We start from the raw sequence: 21,745 nt of genomic DNA, 5'->3' as shown, positions 1-21,745 counted from the left end.
TTGGGAAGATCCCCTGGAATAGGGAACGGTTACCCATGCTAGATAATGAGGATCTGGACTTGGTGGCTGCCGTTTATTGGCCTCAAACTCTGTGCCTTACATATATTCTCTTTAGTCTTGATCAAGTCACCTTTCAGAGTAGGTTTTATGATCCCATTGTAAAGATGAAGGAGGTAAGGCTCGGAGGGCTAAAGCTTAGACACTGACACAGCTTTGGAATGAAACATTTATAGAGGTCGACAGGATATTTCTTTAAGCCTAGATGGTTCCTCTAGACTGTTTGTTTTTTGCTCAATCGTGTCCGAGTCTTTGCGACCCCATGGACTATAGCCCACCAGGCTCCTCTGTCCATGGGATTCTCCGGGCAAGAATGCTGGAGTTGGTTGCTGTGTCCTCCTCCAGGGGGGTCTTTCAGACCCAGGGATCGAACGGGCTCTTCTGCATCACAAGCAGATTCTTTACCATGTGAGCCATTAGGGAAGCTAAAATGCGCTAGATGTAAAGCTGTGCTTTAAAAAAAATAACAAATAAGTATTCTCCAGCTCAGGGGAACATTTTGCTGAAGCATGTCTTTGGTGACAGCCTAATTCACACTCTGAACGTTGTCTAGGTATCTTATCAAACTCCGGCCCTCCCAAAAAACGCCACAAAGGCTGGTCTCCAGAGTCTCCATCAGCTTCGGATGGGGGCTACCCCCAGGGAGCGGGGAACAGAGCCAAGTATGGTAAGTGATGGAGCCCTGCCCCAGAGGCAAGGTTCTGGCACTGGTGGGGGTGGTGGTGTGTGTGTGTGTGTGTGTGAATGTGTGTGTACGAGCATGTGCATGTTCATGTGTGCATGTGCGTGTGTGTACACACATGCTTTCATATGTATGGGTGAGAAAATTCTAGGGAGGCACACTTGAGTATAACAAAAGATTCTCTTTCTCGTGTATTAGGCTTGCTTCACAAAGCCCAGGATTCCTGCACAGTATTGACTTTCCTGATCTTAGAGAGTTTTTTCTAAAAGGCGTGCTTGTCACTTGGCAGGGACATTGAAGAAGAGAAAACTGGGTTGTTCGGTGGGGCAGGGGGACCCGGTGACCTTTAAGATCTTTTGACTCAGGAACCTGTGGTTCCCAGACTTGGGTGCTCCTGGAGGTGCGGAGAAGGTAGAGTTGTAGCAGGTGTGTTGGCTGGCCTGATGTCAGGTCTGCCGGAGGTGGATGCCCTGTCTGACGTGTATCCTCTTCACGCTCTCGGTGTGTCCCTAGAAAGCGCAGGTGTGACCTGCATGCCCCAGGTCGGCTTGGTGGGACCGGCTTCAGTCACCTTTCCTGTTGTGGCTTCCGGAGAGCCTGTGTCCGTTCCCGACAACTTGTTGAAGATATGCAAGGCCAAGCCAGTGATCTTTAAAGGCAAGTATAGCAATGCGCTGGGGGCGGAAGGTCGGGGAGCCAGGGAATACATTAGAAACAGACGACATGACACATCATTCCAGTCTGACTCCACACCAGGTTGTCCTCCTGGGAGAACTTCTAAAGCCGTTTCCAGGGCAATGAGAGAACCAAGCAGACCGGTCACTGGGGTGGCCCCTGATCAGACGCCAGAAGTTTCGGAGCCCGTCACTGTTTTCCGTGACGACCATTTGCTTGTTCGTTTGTTCTGACCCTTTATCTGGGCCCCGCTGTAGCATCTTTGTGCCTCCTTTATGACAAATGTCACATCCTTCCCCTAAGAGTAGTTCTTTCTGTTGCCTCTGATAAACCAGAGTGTTTGTGAGCGGTGCTCCCCAGATTGTGGTTCCTGGACCAGCAAAAACAGCACCACCCAGGAGCTCAGTAGAGATGTAAATTCCCAGGCCCACCCATCCCAGAATCAGAACCAGGCCCGAGTGGGAATCAGAGGCTCTGTGGTTGGGTCTGGCAATCTGTGTTTTAGGAAGCCTTTCGGGGGATCCTAGCGCACCCTCAGGTTTGGGAGACAATTTTCTTGAGGCTGTGAACTGTGTCCTGGCCTAGATTTCCCCCGGAGCTGAGCGTGGTGCCTGCACACAGCACACAGCAGGCGTCTACTCAGTGTGTGTTTGGTGAATAAATGGAGGCTGTCTGAGTACACAATACCATGCAGGCACTTACCACATTTAATCATCTCAGAGACTGCACAAGGGTTTGATATCGTCACCTTGTTTTACACATGCAGAGACCAGGGCTTGGGGAAGTGAAGCTTCTTGCTGAGGATAACCTAGTTAATAATAGATCTGGCCCGGGCTGTCCTGCCTCTGAGGGCTGCTCTCAGAATTAATCTTGTACCATTTGCTGAAGCATTTGTCAAGTTCTGTCAATGTCTGGAGTCTCTGATCTGTACAGTGGTTTATTTTCCTAACTCAGCTCATCAAGGAGTCCTAGGGGGCTGGGAGGCACAGGCGATGGCCGAGCAGCTTTAGTAATTCTCTCTGGGCCTTAGTGTGCTTGGCTGTAAAATAAGAAATTGGACTAAATCAGGAGTCTTTAATGTCTAGGGTCTAATGCCTAATGATTGGAGGTGGAGCTGATATAATAATAATAGAAATAAAGTGCACAATAAATATATTGCTCTTGAATCATCCCCACACCGTAATCCCACCCCCACCCTGGGTCTGTGGAAAAATTGTCTTCCATGAAACTGATCCCTGGTGCCAAAAAGGTGGAGACTGCAAATGAATAAGCAAATGCTACAGCCCCTGTCAGTTATGAGAACAGGTGCACAAACCAGCACGGGCTGAGAGTTCAAGACTTCCCCATAAAGGAGCTTGAGTTGCCTCAAGAGCAGCTGGCCTGCATGTTTTCACTCCCTTGCATGCAGAGAGCCCCAGGTTTCCCTGCTGGCTCAGTGGTAAAGAATCTGCCTGCAATGCAGAAGGCACAGGAGATGCAGGTTCGATCCCTGGGTGGGGAAGATTCCTTGGAGGAGGGCATGGCAACCCTCTCCAGTATTCTTGCCTGGAGAATCCCATGGACAGATAAGGCTGGCGGGCTCTGGTGCACGGGGTCACAAAGAGTTGGACACGACTGAGTGCACATGTGAGTCGGCTCTCACGCGTGCACATGTGGAGACCACACGTTGTGCCTGAGGCCAGTTGCCAAGCCATGCTGTGTCCCCTCCCCCAGGCCACGGAAACTTCCCCTACCTGTGCGGCAACCTGAACGACGTGGTTGTGAGCCCCCTGCTGTACATGTGCTACCAGAACTCGCAGTCCATCTCCAGAGCCTACGAGCAGTACGGGGCCTCCACCATTCAGCCCATCTCAGAGGAGATGCAGCTCCTGTTGACCGTCTACTATCTCGTCCAGCTGGGTGAGTCCCCTCCCATTTCGCGGGAACCACTGGTGGAATAATCGCTAAAGGAGGGACGTGCATACGGGCTGATCACGGACCCTCACTCAGAGCCCTCCTGAAGACGGCCTCCGTCATCAGGTCACTGCAGTGGTCACCACCTGGGGGGCTGGGATGGCAGTACGAATTCAAATACAATTTCCTGGGACTTCCAGTGGTTAAGAATCTGCCTTGCAATGCAGAGGACATGGGTTCGATCCCTGGTTGGGGAACTAAGACCCCACATGCCACAGTGAAAACCCGATGCAACCAGATAAATTTTTTTTTTTTCCAAAAGTGATTTTTCTGCCATTCTAGGTGCAGAGATACAGCAGGAATACCACAAAGGCTCTGCCCTCAAGGATTCTAGTGGGAGAGAGAAACCGTAAACAGGAGAAAAAGAAGCAATGGGAGTGTGGTGGGTGGTTGTGGGCTGATCCAGGTTGTCGGGAAAGGCGTCCCTGAGTCGAGACCTGAGTGATGAGGAGGAGCCAGGCTTGTGAAGATCTCAGGGAGGCAGAGTCGGGGGGCAGAGGCAAGGGCCAAGGCGTGGCGTGGCGCCCCAGGTCAGCGGGCGCCAGGGTGGCCACCCAGTGAGAGCCTGAGAGTGAGGTTGTTATCAGAGAGCCGGCAGGGCCTCAGGCTAAGGTCAAGAGTCTGTATGTCAGACACAGTGAGAACAGCTTGTGTCTATCTGCTTAGGCTGCCGTAGCAAAATAGCACAGACTGTGCTTAAGCCACAGAGGTTTTATCTTCTCATAGTTCTGGAGGCTGGAAGTCCAAGGTCAGAGTGGCCCCATGGTGGGGTTCTGGGGAGGCCCTCTCTTCCTGGCTTGTGGATGGCCGTGTCCTCCCATGGCCGTTCCTTCATGTGTGTGTGTGGGAACAGAGGGTGAGCTCCTTTTCTTATAGGGACACCCATCCTACTGGCCTAGGACCCCACCCTTATGAACCCACTTAACCTTAGCTACTTCTCTAAAGGCCCTCTCACTAAATATAGTCACATTGGGGGTTAACACTTCAACGTATGAATGGAGGGGGACACAATTCAGTCCATAGCAGCACTGGAATGCTATCAGGCAGGGGACAGATATGATCTGGGCTTCCCTGGTGGCTCAGATGGGTAAAGAATCTGCTTGCAATGGAGGAGACCCAGGTTCAATCCTTGGTTCGGGAAGATCCTCTGGAGAAGGGAATGGCAACCAACTCCAGTATTTTCCCCTGGGAAATCCCATGGACAGAGGAGCCTGATGGGCTACAGTCCATGGGGTCACAAAGAGTCAGACACGACTGAGTGACTTTCAGTTTCAGATATGATCTGACTTCATTTCATTAATGGCCGAGAACTGAGGGCTGGCTGATGATTGACCATTGGGTTGGGGCATGTGGAAACCACTGGCAACCTGGGTGGGTGGAGATATGAGGAGAGTTGGGGACAAAACCCGTACTAGAATGGGTCAAAGGGGATGGAGGTGAGGAGACAAGCAAGGTGAGTGTGAGCAGCTCTCGCAGGTGCTTTGATGGGTGGTGGTGGGTCTGGAAGGGGCTGTGGGCTCCAGGGAAAAACTTTAAAAAGACAGGAAATACGACAGCTTATCTAATCCAGTTTTGGCGTAGCCCCATGAGGAAGTGGTATGATCCCTGTTTTTTCAGATCAGAAAGCTGTATCCTAAGATAGCTCAAGGCTCCACAGCTGGTGGAGCCTGGATGGGGACACGTTTTCTAAATCAAACTGTGGCTCTCTTTCCACTGGCTCACCCAAATGTAAAGTTCTGACATGTAAACCAGATAATAGCTATAGGGAAAAATGTTGAAAATACTCAGTCTCGCTAGTCGTCAAAGAAGTACAAAGTTAACAAATCAAACAAGTGGAGTTTTTCTCAATTCAGTTGATGATAAGAACCCAAACGATGGTATCCAATAAGAACTAGGGGTGCAGTAGAAGCCGGGTTGTTGTGGTTTGTTAATGGCATGGTAAGTTGTCACATTTAGACCGTCTGGAGACAGTCTGATGATGTGTTACCAGTCAGCTCTGTAGGTCCATTTAGGCTCAGGAAGTTATGTCCTTTACATAAAGCTGTGTCCTGCAGAAGTATCTTTGAAGGTGCTTACTCAGGAGCAATGCAAGGGTCAATGATAGATCAGTGTTGCTAAGTCTGTGATGGCACCTCCAAGTCATGGGATGTCACGTACCTGGTTACAATGCTGTGTGTGAAAGCTGTAAACGTCATGATTGTGGTTTGATGCTGGCATGATGGTAAGGAGGCAGACACACCCTGAAGTCATTTCCCCACAATCGTTAACAGTGATTTAAACCCATTATAGTGATTAAAAGGGCTTCTCTGGTAGCTCAGACGGTAAAGAATGTGTCTGCAATGTGGGAGACCCAGGTTCGATCCGTGGGTGGGGAAGATCCCCTGGAGAAGGGAATGGCAACCCACTCCAGTATTCTTGTCTGGAGAATTCCACGGACAGAGGAGCCTGGCGGGCTACAGTTCATAGGGTCACAGAGAGTCGAACACGACTGAGTGACTTTCAGTTCAGTTCATAGTGATTTAAGACTCCGATGCTGGCAAAGATGAAGGCAGGAGGAAAAGGGGTCGACAGAGCATGAGACGGTTGGATGGCATCACTGCCTCATTGGACATGAGTTTGAGCAGGCTCCTGGAGATAGTGAAGGACAGGGAAGCCTGGTGTACTGCAGGCCATGGGGTCACCAAGAGTCAGACAGGACTGAGCCACTGAACAACAACATAAAATTCCAGCATGTGGGGGAGAAAAGGCTGAGAAGCACTCAAAAATAGTGGTTCTTTTAGGCTGATGAGATGAGGGTTGCATTTGCAGCCTCCCTCTATTTTGGATGTTGATCATTCAGATTGTGTCAGGTGGACATTAGGGCACAGCTCATCTCCCCAGCACTGCCCTGCGGTGTGGGCGGGGCAGGCGCTGAAGCCCCTCCCACCCGCCTTGTCGTTGCCAGCGGCGGACCAGGTGCCCCTGATGGAGGACCTGGAGCAGATCTTCCTGCGCTCGTGGCGCGAGTCGCATCTAACGGAGATCCGGCAGTACCAGCAGGCGCCGCCCCAGCCCTTCCCACCCACGCCGGGCGCCGTGGCGCCAGTGACCTCCGCGCAGCTGCCCTGGCTGGCCGGCCTGGCTGCCAGCTCCTGCAACGACAGCGTGCACGTCATCGAGTGCACCTACTCTCTGGCTGAGGGCCTCTCTGAGATGTTCCGGCTGCTGATCGAGGGCAAGCTGGCCAAGACCAACTACGTGGTGATCATCTGCGCCTGCCGGAGCGCCGCCATCGACTCCTGCATCGCCGTCACCGGTGAGGCTGGGCCCTCCGCTGAGATGTTTCTGTTGACACCCAGAAGCACCGCCGCCCCGCACCCCCCACCCCCCACACACACACCTGGCTGTTGGCCCCTCGGAGGCCTGGGGTTTGCATCAGTGCTGGTTAGTAACTGCAGTTAACACTCAGCCACCCCTGGTGTGCCCTGAATAGCACGCTTCTGGAAAATGCCATTCCTTCTGGAATGAAAGGTGCTGCAGTTCTGGTTTCTCTGAGAGACTGGGGGCAAGTTTGGGGTCTGTATAGATGCAGGGAAACCCCTCCACACCACCACCACCCCTCCGCCACCCTGCCGCCAACCTGTGATCAGTGACTCCATTCCTCAGCATCTTCAACTACATAATGGAAAGAAAAAAAATAATGACCTTACTGGGTTGTGTGGGTTAATGAGGCTGTCAGCTAATTAACTATTAGCTAATTAACTAAAAACACTTATTGAAGCCCTACTATGTGCAGCCACTGTCCTGGGGGCTGGGGATACAGGAGTGATGTCCTGCTTTCCTGGAGCCCGTGTGCTGGTGGAGAGGCAGACACGGGGCGGGGGGATGTCTCTGGGGGAAGGGGGGAGTGTGGAGGATCTCAGATGAGGGGCTGATTTCAGATTGCTTCTGTGCTGGGTCTTCATTATCTCTTGTCATTCCTACATCCTGAACGCCTTCTGTGTTTTTTAAATAAATTCTTTACATTGATTTGAGTAGTACCTTCAGTACTGGAGCCTTCAATGCATCAGGCATTGGGCTGCACTTTTCATAAACCTTGCCCTGTTTCGTCCCCACGATAGTCCCGTGAAGTAGATAGAGCTGCCAGCCATGAATTCCAGATGAGGAAGCTGGGTCAGCCCGGGTTACACAGCTGGTTAAGTGGGGGAGAGAGTCAGGTTCCAAACTGGGCTCTGGGGCGTGTGTACCATTCATTCATTTCAGCAGCAGCAGGAAGCCCTGCTGTTAGCCCAGCGTGATGCTGGGCTTGGAGGATGGAGGGAGAAAGGGATGCAGGCATAGACTGCCATCGAAGAGCTCATGCTCTAATTCTAAGCAGAGGGCCCTGTCAAAGCTGTCATTTGTTTTCCAGGAAAATACCAAGCCCGGATTCTTTCTGAGAGCCTTCTCACCCCAGCCGAGTACCAGAAAGAAGTCAATTACGAGCTGGTTACCGGGAAAGTGGACTCGCTAGGGGCCTTTTTTAGCACCCTCTGTCCAGGTATGCTTGTAGTCAGACAGGTGCAAGTCACCATACACTGATGAGACAGAAATAAACACAGATGCAAGGGGAGGCCATCTCAGAGCCCATCCCTGTGAGCTGCCTAGGTTGGCCTGGATTTACAGGTGCAGTGGCCCTTCCATGGTGTGGGGTCTCTGGCTAGCTGATTCCTGCTCTGGCTGTGTGGTGTCTGTCTGTGTGGTGCCTTTGGGGGCACATACAGGCCTTGTGCATGGTCCTCTCTACCTCCAGGGCTCTGTCCATCACCCTCCTGCCTCCCCATCTCAGTTGCTTAAAGCCTCTTGTTGGAGAAGTGTATTCTCTGTGCTTCATTCCATGTGTTCCAAGCTTTGAGTGCCCATCTCCCTTCTTTTCCCGGCTACTCGCCCTTCAAGAGTCACCCCATTTCCTCCCAGAAACCTTTGCTGGCCCCTTCTTCTCCAGGATGGGCTCAGACCCCTACCTCCTGACGTCTGGCCTCCTGCCCTAAAACCCACTGGGTCATAATGTCATTTTCCTAAGGACATCTGCCTTCTTTGGCCGTGGGCTCTTTCACAGGATGGGCCACCCTATCTCTGGTGCCCCAGGCCCAGGACAGTGCCTAACACATAGAGATTGTTCCCTTGATGTTGAGTTTCCCTGAGATGGAAAACCCATTTCTGATGTTCTCTCTGTTTGGGGGCAGAAGGCGACATTGACATTTTGCTGGACAAATTCCATCAGGAAAATCAAGGCCTTGTTTCTTCCTCACTTGCTGCCTCCTCTGTCAGCAAGTCAGCATCCCTGGATGTCGGCGGGGCACCTGCATGTACAAGTGAGTGGTGCCGGGGAATGGTGGCCAAGCTCCAGGCTGGTGGGGCAGCGTCCTGGGGCCCCCAGGGTCTGCAAGGAAGCACAGTTTCGAGGCACATCCAGTGGGCAGGGTGTTTCCCTAGCATCAAAGTAGACCTAATACCTAACTTTCATTTTAGTCTTTAATGAGAACAGTCATATTTTACCCTGAAATGTACATCTGTACACTTTCCTTTCTCTGAGTTCATTTCTAGTTTATCAATGCACTGTTGGAATGTTTTATTCATGCTATGTTCCTGAGGGGCTCTGCTGGTCTCCTCCTCTTCCTGAGAACCTGCAGCCTCTTCGGAAGCCCAGTCTCAGCATCAGCTTCCCTGGGATCCCGTCTTTGTCCCCTCCAGGTGGAGTAGGTCTCAGCCCCTGAGATCCCCGAGTGCTGTTCATCTTTTAATTTTTAAATCAGGAATAAGGTGTGACATGACCAGCATGGTGCGTAGCCCACAGTAGGCACTCAATGAATGCTGGCCTTTTCCGGTTCCCTCATCCCCGTGTGAGCCGGATGGGGCTCTTGCTTGAGTCCCCCGCAGAGTCCAGGGCTATAGCGATCTGCTCGTGGTGCTCCTCACCCTGACGGGGGCTCTGGTTCCAGGTTACCATCTGGAGCCCCACCGCATCCGGCCCTTCCAGCTGGCTGTGGCCCAGAAGCTCCTCTCCCACGTGTGTTCAATCGCGGATTCCAGCACCCAAAATCTGGACTTGGGATCCTTTGAGAAGGTGGACTTTCTGATTTGTATTCCACCCTCAGAAGTGACTTACCAGCAGACCCTCTTCCACGTGTGGCATTCAGGTATGGGCCCTTTTGGGGTTTCCCTGGTGGCTCAGTGGTAAAGAAGCTGCCTGCAATGTAGGGGCCACAGGAGACATGGGTTCGATCCCTGGGTTGGGAAGATCCCCTGGAGGAGGGCATGGCAACCCACTCCAGTATTCTTGCCTGGAGAATCCCATGGACAGAGGAGCCTGGCAGGCTACAGTCTATGGGGTCATAAAGAGTCGGACATGACTGAAGCAACTTAACATGGCATGTCACGGGCCTTTCAGGGAGTGTCTGATGTCTGTCTGGTTGCAGAAGCTCTGATGTACCTACATTCAGATTTGGATTCTAACATCATCTTTGTTCCTGAAGCAGAAGGGGTAGTATTAACACCCCCAGTTCATAGCTCATGAAGCTGATGCCCAGCTTGTTCATGATTTTATAAACTGTTAAAAGCAAGGTGTCACTAGAATATTCCCTCTGTTCCACTCAAGTCAGTGAACTATATTCTCATATCTGGCTTCCTGACTCATTCATAACTCCTCCATCCCTGTAGCCTCTGGGTCCAGCTTGGAGCCTGCCACATGGGAGATCCTGCTCAAGGGTCTGTTGATGACTCAAAAACCTCACAGCCATGTTTGGAGCTACTGATGTATTTTCACTGTGTTGCAGGGGTTTTGCTGGAGCTGGGCTTGGAGAAGGAGCACGTGACCAGGCAGAGGGTGGAGCAATATGTTCTGAAGCTTGATGCCGAAGCACAGACGAAGTTCAAGTCCTTCCTGCAAAACTCCTTTCAGAATCCGCACACACTCTTCGTCCTCATCCACGACCACGCCCACTGGGATCTTGTAAGGTTAGACTGGCTGTGGCACAGGGCAGGGCTGGCATTTCCCTTATCTGAATGAAGATGTGTGGATCATATGGGTTTCCCTGGTGGCACAGTGGTAAAGTATCTGCCTGGCGATGCAGGAGATGTGGGTTTGATCCCTGGGTCAGGAAGATCCCTTGGAGAAGGAAATGGCAATCCACTCCAGTAGTTTTGCCTGGGAAATCCCATGGACAGAGAAGCCTGGCGGGCTACAGTCCATGGGGTTGCAAAGAGTCAGACATGACTGAGTGACTAAGTGTGCGTGCACACAACATATGGGTAATATTTGCGACAGTGGGCGTAAGTGTTAAAAAGACGAATGATGTTGGGGGCTTGGCATTTGTTGGCAGGTGCTGTGGGGCTGTTTCAGACCATAGGGCCAGAAGTTAGCTGAGGGGTCATCTCAGGTGGCCTCTGGTGGTGGTTTAGTCACTAAATTGTGTCTGACGTTTGCGACCCCATTGACTGTAGCCTGCAAGGCTCCTCTGTCTGTGGGGTTCTCTAGGCAAGAATACTGGAGTGGGTTGCCATTTCCTTCTCCAGGGGATCTTCCCGACCCAGGGATTGAACCTGGGTCTCCTGTGTTGCAGTATGGATGCAGTATGGATTCTTTACCAACTGAGCTATGAGGGAAGCCCTAAAAGGCCTCTAAAAGGGATCATTATGGAAACTGGAGAAGGTGGGCATCTTGCTCAACATCACAGGCTGGGTTGGGGGGAGAAGGGTGGCAGGGGCAGAACAGTGGGTACAGCACTGGTGCCAGAAAGGGATCCAGATGGGAGGAGCTCTACCCAACCCCTTCCTGACCGAGCCTCACAGCTCTGGACCATGTGGGTCACAGCTGCTGCCCTTCCCAAGCTGATTTCACTTACTCGGCTCAAATGAACGTAAATCTGGATGAATTTCAGATAGTCTCAAGGTTGGAGTCTGGCAGGGTTCCTGGGCGTTTCCGAGAGACTGGGGTTGTGCGTTTAGACACTGCCCCTGACCTGGATGAGGAGGGAGGGAAGATGACGGGTCAGACCTTGGAGGAAAGCTCTGATTTACAGCGGGTGCAGAAGTGCAGGGCTGGCCAGAGCCTTAAAGTTCACCCAGGTAAAGGGTGTCCAGTCTAGCACTGGGCGAATTTGAACATTCTGAGTTATATAAAAAGCTATATTGTCCATTTTCCTTTGGTGGGTAGGTTTTTCTGAGTGGTGACCTGCCACCCAAGAGGTGAAGCACTGATTTTTTTTCCCATCCCCCTCAATTTACAGAAGACAACAGTCGGGGCCCCATCCCACAGAGGAAGGCTAAGAGGTGACTGTCTCCTCCGCCTCTGTCCAAAGTGCTTCCTATTCCTGGTCCTATGCTGTAACATTTGGTAGAGAATGCACCATTTTAGGTCCTCTTTGGATCAATTCAAGGTCACAGGACTTTAGAGAAAAGAACTTCAGGAGATGGGTGTACAGTCAGGTTGGCCCAGGGGAGAAAGGTGACTCGTTGACGGCTGGGTGAGCATCCCTGTGCTAGAGAAGCAGATGGACTGTGTATTGTGCAGGCGCTCCTCTGGAAACACTGCTCCCCCAGCCAGGCTTTTAACAGGTCATGACTGGGGAGTCCCTGACAGGTACCTGAAGTGTACTCAGATTTTTTTTCTTTTCTTTTTTGGCCACACCCTATAGCTTGCAAGACCTTAGTTCCCCAACCAGGGATCAAACCCACGCCCTTGGCCTTGAAGGCAAGGAGTTGTAACTACTGTACTGCCCGGAAATCCCACTGGTATTTTTCTTTAAAATTTCATTTTCCTAGTCAAGGGCAGAGTTCTAAGCTTCGGTTGTTGGCAGCACTGGGGGGCTCATTATCAATTGATCCAAATGTTCGATCCTGGTCAGGTGACAGGACGACGCTGGTCGTTCCACTTACCATTTCTTCTCCCCCTTTTCCTCCCTCAGTAGCGCTGTTCATAACCTCTACTCCCAAAGTGACTCGTCTGTGGGGCTGGTGGACAGATTGCTCAACTGCAAGGAGGTGAAGGAGGCCCCCAACATCGTGACACTCCACGTGACCTCCTTCCCGTACGCGCTGCAAACGCAGCACACCCTCGTCAGCCCCTACAACGAGATCCACTGGCCGGCCTCCTACAGTGAGGTGAGTGCCCAGGCGGTTGAGCCCACTGCACCAGTGACGTTGGGCTGGGAGAGGCTCTGTTTAGTAAAGATTTGACTGATGCGCCCAGCTGGGGGTCAGTGGGTTCCAACTCCTTGGTTCGTTGATTCTACCCAGGGTTAGAGTTAACCCTGGTTGGTCTTTGGAAACCTTCCTGCGGTGCACTTCTCGGCTTCTTCCTTAAGAGCTCGTAAGGGAGTGCGCCTGGTTTGCTGTTTCTCTGGTCACTGAAGCTCTCTGAGTGGCTGAAGCTCTCACTCTCCTGGTGTTGGACATCGAGGCTTCCAGGGCTGTGAGGACTTGGGCTCCATATGGGGCGACTCTAAGTTTGTCTAGAAGTGTTCCTATTTTTCCTATCCTTGCCTCCTTCAGCAGTGAGGTTCAAAATCTCCTTTCTCAAACTGAACACACATCCACAAACCCTAGTGAGTTTTATTTCAGCTTATCATCTGCCATTTTCTCACCAAAATAGAAGACAGCAGTCATTCTTGTAATGTGAAAACTCTGGATATTTGGATTCTGCCTAATTATACAAGCAAGCAGTAGACATCAAGTTCTGGACTTTTTCAAAGCGTCTCGGAGTCATCTGAGCAACCTCTAAAGGTGCTGATGCTTCGTTTGCTGCCAACTGACTCAGAATCAGAGGCAGAGACAGCAGCTGGGAACTTCCCTGGTGGTCCAGTGGTTAAGAATCTGCCTTGCAATGCAGGGGACAAGAGTTTGATTCCTGGTTGGGGAACTAAGATCTTACATGCCCTAGAGCAACTAAGCTCACACACTGCAACTACCAAGTCTGAGCACCACAACTGGGGAGTCTTTGCGCCCCAAAGAAAGATCCTGCATGCTGCAATTCACACCTGACAGCCAAACATGTACATATATATAATAGATGGTGACGGCAGTTGTTTTCATGTAGTGCTTACCATGAGCCTGGCAGGCAACGTTCAAAGTGCTTTATCTCATGAACTCGGATAAGACGCAGATGCTACATTGATTTCTGATTTACAAATAGGGAAGATGAGGCAGAGGGGATGGGTTAAGCCACTTACCTAAAGCCATGCATCTAGAAAGTTCTGGAGCCAGACTGGGATATGACCCAGTCCGGCTGACCCCATGGTCCTCACGCTTAAGCCTTGTGCTACCTGAGGGCATAGTTCATGGTAAAGAATCTACCTGTGATGCTGGAGACCTGGATTTGATCCCTGGGTTGGGAAGATCCCCTGGAGAAGGGAAAAGCTACCCATTCCAGTATTCTAGCCTGGAGAATTTTGTGGACTGTCGCGAAGAGTCGGATATGACTGAGCGACTTTCACTTTCACTTTTGTAGTTTTAGCATCCTTCCCCAACTTCCCTCTTCTCTGAAGTTTGATAAGCTCTGATGTTAGTTTGTGAGGAATTTTATATCAACGTGAGTAAAATTGGTTAGATAAGTGCATTTCTTTCTGCTGATGTAATAGCACCTGAATGCAAAAATAATTGATTTGCCTATTCCTAAAGCCAGTTAGGAGAAGGCAATGGCAACCCACTCCAGTACTCTTGCCTGGAAAATCCCATGGACAGAGGAGCCTGGTGGGCTGCAGTCCATGGGGTGAAGAGTCAGACACGACTGAGCGACTTCACTTTCACTTTTCACTTTCATGCATTGGAGAAGGAAATGGCAACCCACTCCAGTGTTCTTGCCTGGAGAATCCCAGGGACGGGGGAGCCTGGTGGGCTGCCGTCTATGGGGTCGCACAGAGTCGGACGCGACTGAAGTGATTTAGCAGCAGCAGCAGCAAAGCCAATTAAAATTGTTGGAAAGAAGCAGTTTTAACAAAGAAAGTTGTGTGTCTAAAAAAAAAAAAGTAAAACAAGGTTGATTTTCTTCTTGGCCAAGGCACTAGCATCAGTTGAATGGAAATATCTTGAGTGATGGGGAGGCACTGGCCTTTATGCATGGAATGCTCTGTGCTCTGGGTCTGCAGAGGAAAGACATTTATAAAAGGTCACCCAGGGCACTGCCGAGTCAGCTCACTTTAGAGCAAGATGCTGTTCAGGTCGCCTGTGCCCCCAGCACGTGACATTCACGGTTCCCACAAATGTGTCATTGGCATGACCGAGGTGCGTCTCTGTTTTAGGGCGTGGACTTGTATCCTGAGAACAGGAAGTACTTTGGGCTGTCTGAGTTCATCGAGTCCACGCTCTCGGGACACAGCCTCCCGTTGCTGAGATACGACAGCTCCTTTGAGGCCATGGTCACTGCACTGGGAAAAAGGTACACCGCTCTCCTGAAGTTCCTAAAACTGCTCAGTAGTCAAGTGCCAGGTGAGGAATGACTGCGCAGCCAGGGCATGTCTGGGGAGCAGGTCACCTGCCTCCCTTCCTGGGTGACTCAAGTCGCTTCAGTGGACCTTAATTTATTCCTTGTTTTGCATATTGGGCTGGTGATATCATGTGAGTGAGAATGGACAGAAATATGCTGGAATGTGGGATTGTGTGTCTGAGACTCAAGGGAGGGCAAGAAAATGGGAGGAATTAAGATGCCACAAGGTGTAAAGGGAGAGAGAGTGGTGATCAGTTGGCTTTGTCTTTATTTCCTTTGTTTATCTACCATGTGCCTGTTTTGTTCCAAGAGCCTTACTTTCATTATCTTATTTAGTCCTCCCGACCTCTCCAAGACAGCTGTTATTATTAGTCACATTTGCAAATAAACTGAGACTCAGGGAGACTCTTTCTCAGGCCATACATCTAGAAAGTGACAGAACTGGGTCTGAACCGAGAATCAGTGTTACCTTTTCAACCCTGTCACAGCACACCCCCGAGGTGGGTATCAACGTTGTCACTTTACAGATGAAGAAACGGAGGCTTAGGGAGGTTAAGGGCTGACATCCACACAGTGTGTATGTGGAAAAGGCAGGCCCAGATTTACAGACTGTCTAATAAAAAAATTGGGGGCTTCTCAGGTGGCTCAGCAGTAAAGAACCCACCTGCCAATGCAGGAGACGCAGGTTCAGTCCCCGAGTCGGGAAGATTCCCTGGAGGAGAACGTGGCAACCTGCTCCAGTATTCTTGCCTAGACAGAGGAGCCTGGTGGGCTACGGTCCATCGGGTCCCAAAGAGTCAGACACAAATGAAGTGACTTCACATGTGCATACAATATAAAACAAAGTGAATGGCTCTGCTGCTCACTGTGGGTGTTGAACTGAGCTCTGTCGTCTCTCCTTGTGACAGCTTGTTTTTCTCACTTGTTGATAAAGGGAGTGAGTTAAATCTGTACTTCCTAAACTGTGTTCCAAACTAGGCTGCTGCACACTAATAGCTGTTATGCCAAAAGGGGTTCCATGGTCATATGTGTTTGATAAACCTTACATTTACCAAAAGGTTCTTTTTCCCAGTGAGAGTTGTCAGTGCCTTCCATTGCCAGGTGTGCTGTGAATGGGCTAGCGTGTAAGGCATGTCCAGTGTCCTGTGAGATTAGTGTTCCCCAGCACTCCCTTTGGGAAACTATCATTCAGCTCTGATGCGGATGGATTTCATCAGACCAGGTGGATTGCCAGCTGAGCTCCCGTAGCCTTGCCAAGGGAAGATCTCCTCCAAGATGTCACACTGAGGCTGTGTGAACTGACCTTTGTCCTGCCTCTGCTTCTCTGTTCAGTTCCCCAGCTCCTCCTGCAGCAAGCATGCCCTCTGCCCTGGATGGCAGATGTCTGGTTACCGGTTGGCCCTGGAGAGCCTTGCTCTCCCAGAGCGCTTGGGCATCCTTGGAGTCACAGCCCCGGGTCACAGCGTGGTCTCTCTGTTCCTTGCAGGTTCCCCCGCCTGCACAGCGCGGTGATCAGGACCTTTGTTCTCGTGCAGCACTACGCGGCCGCCATGATGGCTGTGAGTGGCCTCTCGCAGATGAAGAACTACACGTCCGTGGAGACGCTAGAGATCACGCAGAACCTCATCAACTCCCCGAAGCAGTGCCCCTGCGGCCACGGGCTCATGGTCCTGCTGCGGGTGCCCTGCTCCCCACTGGCGGCCGTGGCCTATGAGCGGCTGGCCCACGTGCGGGCACGGCTGGCCCTGGAGGAGCACTTTGAGATCATTCTGGGGAACCCCGCCTCGGGCATCACCATTGGGAAGCACTTCCTGAAGCAGCTTAAGGTGGGGAAAGGCGGGGACAGACTCCTAGGAGGACGGGTGGGCGGAGATGATGACCAGGGGGAGGGGATAGACACCTGGGAGGGCGGGCAGGACGACCAGGGGGCGGGGAGCAGAGGGGAAGGGGTGGACCGGTGATGAACTTTATGTGTCTTCCAACGGGGCCTCTGCACACCCGGCCACCCCTCCAGGCTCCTCTCTTAACCACATCCCTACCTGCATCTTTCAGTCCAGCTTTACCACATTATTTATAAAAACTGCACCCTCCCCAACACCCTGTCTTGCTCTTTCAAAGTTCTGGGCCGTGGCACGATTTTCTTTCTTTCCAGGGGTTCATTTCTTCTCCTCTTTTGTTTAGCTAATACCTATTGGTCCACAGAATTCAACTCAGAGTCTTTCCTTCTTTCAGGAAGCCTCACTTCCCCCTCCTTGCCCTCCACCCCCAACCTGGCACAGGTTCTGTTTTCCTTACCTGTTATCTGGCTTCTCCCCCAGCAGGGGAGGGCAAGGACACCCCCACACATCTCAGTCCCCAAAACGATCCCAGTGCCTAGCCCATAGACCTCGCTCTCCGCTAGACCTCCAGGAGACAGATGATATGAAAGGCTTAGGGCAAGAATATTGAGCAATTGGGAAGGAATTGTGAGGGCACAGCTCCACAATGGGGAGAACATGGTACAAAATGTTAGACAGTTGAGGATGTACAATATGAAGTGAAGTGTTAGTCACTCAGTTGTGTGCAACTGTTTGCAACCCCATAGACTATAGCCCTCCAGGCTCCTCTGTCCATGGAGTTCTCCAGGCAAGAATACTGCAGTGGGTAGCCATTCCCTCACTGCAGGGGAGCTTCCTGTCCCAGAGATCAAACCAGATCTCCTGCATTGCAGGCAGATTCTTTATCATCTGAGCCCCCAAGGAAGGCCTGAGGATGTATGCTTTCTAGCAAAGATTAAGGCAGTCAGTTGACAGATTATTTCTTGAATGGCTCACGAGTGCCAGGCAGTGTTCTACATGGCTGGGAATCCAGTGGTGAAGCTGACGGGGTGCTTATTTGCAGTATAAATTTGATAAGGCTCAGACGAGGCATTGCAAAGGCTCTAAATCAGCAGGAGGACATCAGGGTTCCCTTAGCGCTGGGCTAGTCAGGAAGGGTGGCATCCCACAGTCGTCTCCCTCTTTAATTATCTGCAGGTGTGGCAGAACATAGAGGATGCGGAGTGGCGGCCTCAGACGTACTTGGAGTTGGAGGGCCTGCCTTGCATCCTGATCTTCAGTGGGATGGATCCCCATGGGGAGTCCTTACCAAGGTGAGTGCGTTGGGGGGCTGCGCTCCTGGGGGTCTGTGAGGAGCCAGCTGCCCGGGCAACGCTGGGGGCTTTACCAGGTCAGGCTTCCCCTGCCAGACTCTCAGTGGTGCACTCACATCATAGTCATCAGCAGCTTGTATCTTTGTGGTGACAGTTTTCCAGCAAATGGCAGTGAAAGGTGTCTGGGCCTGGGCAGCTTTGCCCAGTTCTCAGACAGGAACCCCTTGGACTCAGGGGGGTGGGTGTGGGGACTGCTACTGGGCTCCATGGGTGGAGGCCTTGGGGCCGATGAGGAAACCGAGGCTGCTAGAGATTAAGCTGGTATGGTGGGTGCTGGACTCAGTGCTGCCTGGCTTCTTTCCGCTGGGCCACACCACACTTAGAGAAGGGCCGCTTCGCATCGTGGACTCACGGGCCAGCTAAAAGCGGCTCCAAACTGTTCGACCTTGGTTGTTGCTGTGTCATGGATCAAGTCTTTCAGTCCTCAGCTCCATCAGACTAAGACAATGCCTTTATCTTAAATTTGAGTGAGCTTTACTGAACTCCTTTTTGTATCAGGCACTGTGCTGGACTTTTGATCTAGCATTTGCCTCTTGCAAAGTTAGTATTACAACCCTGTTTTATAGGTGAATGAATGAAAGGCCATTTTCCTGAGGTTACAGGAGCAGTAGTTACAGAGCCTGACTGCAGCCCCCACCCACCTCTCTCTAAGCCCTTTGCTGTTCCCCCCCCGAGCCCTGCCCAGCCCATCCTATGTGTCCACCCCTCCACATACGTCATGACTCATTGGAGTATCTTCCCGACAGACTCTGGTTTCCAATGTGTCAGTGACTTGATGGCCATCCTCTCCCTTGCACGAGACATGGTCCTGGACACATTTTAAATGTTGTTGGAATAATCAGGTGTCTACTGACTGCATATATCCCTCGTAACAGTACACTTAAGTGGTTATTAATATTCATTCATATCCTTCAAATGAAAAAAATCTGAGCCTCCCGAGAAGTTGCCCACTTTGTCTAAGGTCCTGTTGCCACTAAGAGGCAGGGCTGGAACTCAAGCCTCGTTCTCATCTGACCAGAAAGTCAGTGTTCTTTTGATTCCAGGCAGCACAGGGCTAAGTACCCAGTGGACTTTGGTGCTCAAGGCTCACAGTGTGCTGTCTGCATTTCCATTGGCCTGAGTCCTGGGGGCCTACTGAGGCAGGCAGGGTGCTGGTCCCTGGCACACAGCGGTGCCTCCTGGTAGAAAGCTCTCGATAGATCCCTTCTTCCGCCTCCTCCCAGGTCCCTGCGGTACTGTGACCTGCGGCTCATAAACTCCTCCTGCCTGGTGCGGACGGCCCTGGAGCAGGAGCTGGGCCTGGCTGCGTACTTCGTGAGCAGTGAACCTCCCCTGGAGAAGGGCGCCCGGACCGAGGCCTTGGAGAGCGATGCGGAGAAGCTGAGCAGCACAGACAATGAGGATGAGGAGCTGGTGACGGAAGGTGGGGAGGCCAGTCCAGGCTCCTGTCCCCGCTCAGGGTGGTCCTTGGCCTGTCTGCTGGTCAGCAGCTCCCAATGAGAACCATCTAGATAACATCTTTAGGGAAAATCCTTCAGTGATTTCATATTTTGCCTCACCTCCCCCTATTTTTGGAGAAGGAAATGGCAACTTGCTCCAGTATTCTTGCCCCATGGACAGAGAAGCCTGGCGGGCTACAGTCTATGGAGTTGCAAAAGTCAGACTCGACTTAGCCACTAAACCACCCACCACCACTCATCATTTTTGGCGGTGTGAGAATATGGAAATCCCATCAAGTTCTTTGAAGCTCTAAGATTCTTAAAAAGTAGGAAGAAAAACGGAGATCTCCTAGGGTTTAAGTTCATGCCTTGCTTGAATTGCTGGTGGAATTACTGGCTGGTTTAAGATTCACTCGCTTATGTCTTCTATGTGAATTCACAGGAGGTGTCCATTATTGGGATTTATGGAAACAGGCCAATTTCGTCTGCAGACATGAGAGTTTGACACCATGTGTTTTAATAGGACACATAAATCAGGGCAGTGCAAAGCATCTGGCTGTCGTCAACAGGACAGGGAGAAAAAAATTGAAAGCTGCTGCCGTGAAAGTACAGGGCATTTGTGGGGTTTGGTGTAGTGGAGAGTGAGACCGAAGGAGAGCCCGCAGACCAGAACGCCTCTTCCCTGCCCATCCTCCGACTCTGGTTGTGTGCATTTGGACAGGTCATGTCACCTCTTTTAGCCTCAGATGACACATCCGTAAAATGGGGAGGAAAGACCCACCTGGTGCTGTAGAAGCTTTTCACAGGTGTGGGTGGGACCCTGACATGAAATTGCCCGTGGAGTGAATCCACACTCTTGGCATCTCCCGACCCACCTTTCCCCTTTGCACCTCTTGGCTCCTGGCCCCCATGCTGCGCCTTGAGCTTTGGCCGCCCTCATCTCATGGTTGTGCCCTGCTCTGTCACCTCTGGGCCACACAGTTGCTCTCACAGCCACTTGAGTTCCCTCTGCCCCATGCTTCACCTGGAAATCCAAGCTTGCTGTTCAGAACTGGGGTCAGGGTCACCTCTACCAGGACATCTCCCCTCTCCTGCTTTCTCCTGCTGGGTGGGTGCCTGGCTCCTGGGTCCCAGGTCTGCCCTATCTGCCCTCCTTACTCTAGCCTATAGCCAAGACCCCTGGGCAGGAGCCCCACTAACCTGCCAGTGCTTCACTGACCTGCCCTGCATCGTACACCTGTCTACTTAGCGCTCCCTCAGAGGAGGGGGCCTGGGGATGTGGATGGATGGGTGGATGGGCTGATGGAGGGACGGATGGATGGGTGGATGGATGGATGGAGTGATGGATGGATGGGCAGGTGGGTGGATGGAGGAATGGATGGGCAGAAGAATGGATGGGTGGATGGAGGGATGGATGGAGGAATGGATGGGTGGATGGATAGAGGAATGGATGGATGGATGGATGGGTAGAGGAATGGATGGATGGATGGATGAAAGGATGGATGGATGGATGGATGGGTGGATGAAGGGATGGATGGATGTAAGGATGGATGGGTGGATGGAGGGCTGATGGGATGGTTGGATGAGAGATGCTGTATGTGAATGCACTTTATAAACTGAAGTGCTAGGGTAACAGATGGTACCATGATTACTAGGCCTCTTCATTGTGTGTGTTTTGAAACAGGCTCCACGTCAGAGAAGCGGAGCCCCGTGAAGAGAGAACGATCCCGCTCCCACGACTCCGCATCTTCATCCCTCTCCTCTAAGGCATCCAGTAAGTCTCCAGGGGATAAAGATCCCTCGGTTGGACTGTTTCGGTTTTCTGAGACTTCAGAGACTGAAAAGAGATTCTTTTCAACTAGAACTGGAAAGAGAAGGGGTCTATGATGAACTGGCCTTTCTAGAGAGTAGGGGCATCTTTCTGGGCCAGGGGTGGGGGTGATTCTGGAATTATGAGGGGTTTGGGCTGTGGTGGCTGCTGTCCCGGGAAGAGGCCGGTGCTGGGTGGTGTCAGAGGGCCACCCCTCGGTGCACTGCAGGCAGCTGTTGGTTTGGGGAATGGGGCGAGGAGCTGGGTGAGTGTTGCTGTCGAGTGTGAGGGCCGAGAAGCAGACACAGAAGGCTTCACCGGGGGAGAAGCAGCAAAATTTATCAAGTGTCCACTGACCCCTGGACCCGACCGCACTTGGGCAGAGGAGTGGGGAATGTGGGTCCTGGGGGTCACCTCGGCCTCAGGGGAGCAGTCCGGGGCAGCACGCGTGAGACAGATCACGTGTCCTCCCACCACAAACGTTTATGGAGAACCTGCT

The 21,745-nt window shown here is 51.8% G+C and overlaps 1 protein-coding gene across 1 annotated transcript in view; it reads left to right on the top strand.

Annotated features, from left to right (window-relative positions):
• The window catches only part of GREB1 (growth regulating estrogen receptor binding 1), a 127,541-nt gene that overhangs the window by 79,878 nt on the left and 25,918 nt on the right, over positions 1-21,745 (top strand). Inside the window, exons 8-21 of the mRNA XM_052647845.1 lie at positions 611-724; positions 1,253-1,396; positions 3,128-3,313; positions 6,312-6,662; positions 7,758-7,886; positions 8,572-8,700; positions 9,328-9,525; positions 10,162-10,342; positions 12,292-12,487; positions 14,623-14,759; positions 16,294-16,633; positions 17,822-17,937; positions 19,221-19,420; positions 21,121-21,210. Coding sequence (XP_052503805.1) covers positions 611-724; positions 1,253-1,396; positions 3,128-3,313; positions 6,312-6,662; positions 7,758-7,886; positions 8,572-8,700; positions 9,328-9,525; positions 10,162-10,342; positions 12,292-12,487; positions 14,623-14,759; positions 16,294-16,633; positions 17,822-17,937; positions 19,221-19,420; positions 21,121-21,210 — 2,511 coding nt within the window. The remainder of the gene's footprint in view (positions 1-610; positions 725-1,252; positions 1,397-3,127; positions 3,314-6,311; positions 6,663-7,757; positions 7,887-8,571; positions 8,701-9,327; positions 9,526-10,161; positions 10,343-12,291; positions 12,488-14,622; positions 14,760-16,293; positions 16,634-17,821; positions 17,938-19,220; positions 19,421-21,120; positions 21,211-21,745) is intronic.

This window comes from Budorcas taxicolor, chromosome 11 (assembly GCF_023091745.1).
Source record: "Budorcas taxicolor isolate Tak-1 chromosome 11, Takin1.1, whole genome shotgun sequence".
In the NCBI taxonomy this organism is placed as follows: Eukaryota; Metazoa; Chordata; class Mammalia; order Artiodactyla; family Bovidae; genus Budorcas; species Budorcas taxicolor.
Note: the sequence above shows the minus strand (reverse complement) of the source record. Positions and strands in the feature narration are given on the sequence as shown.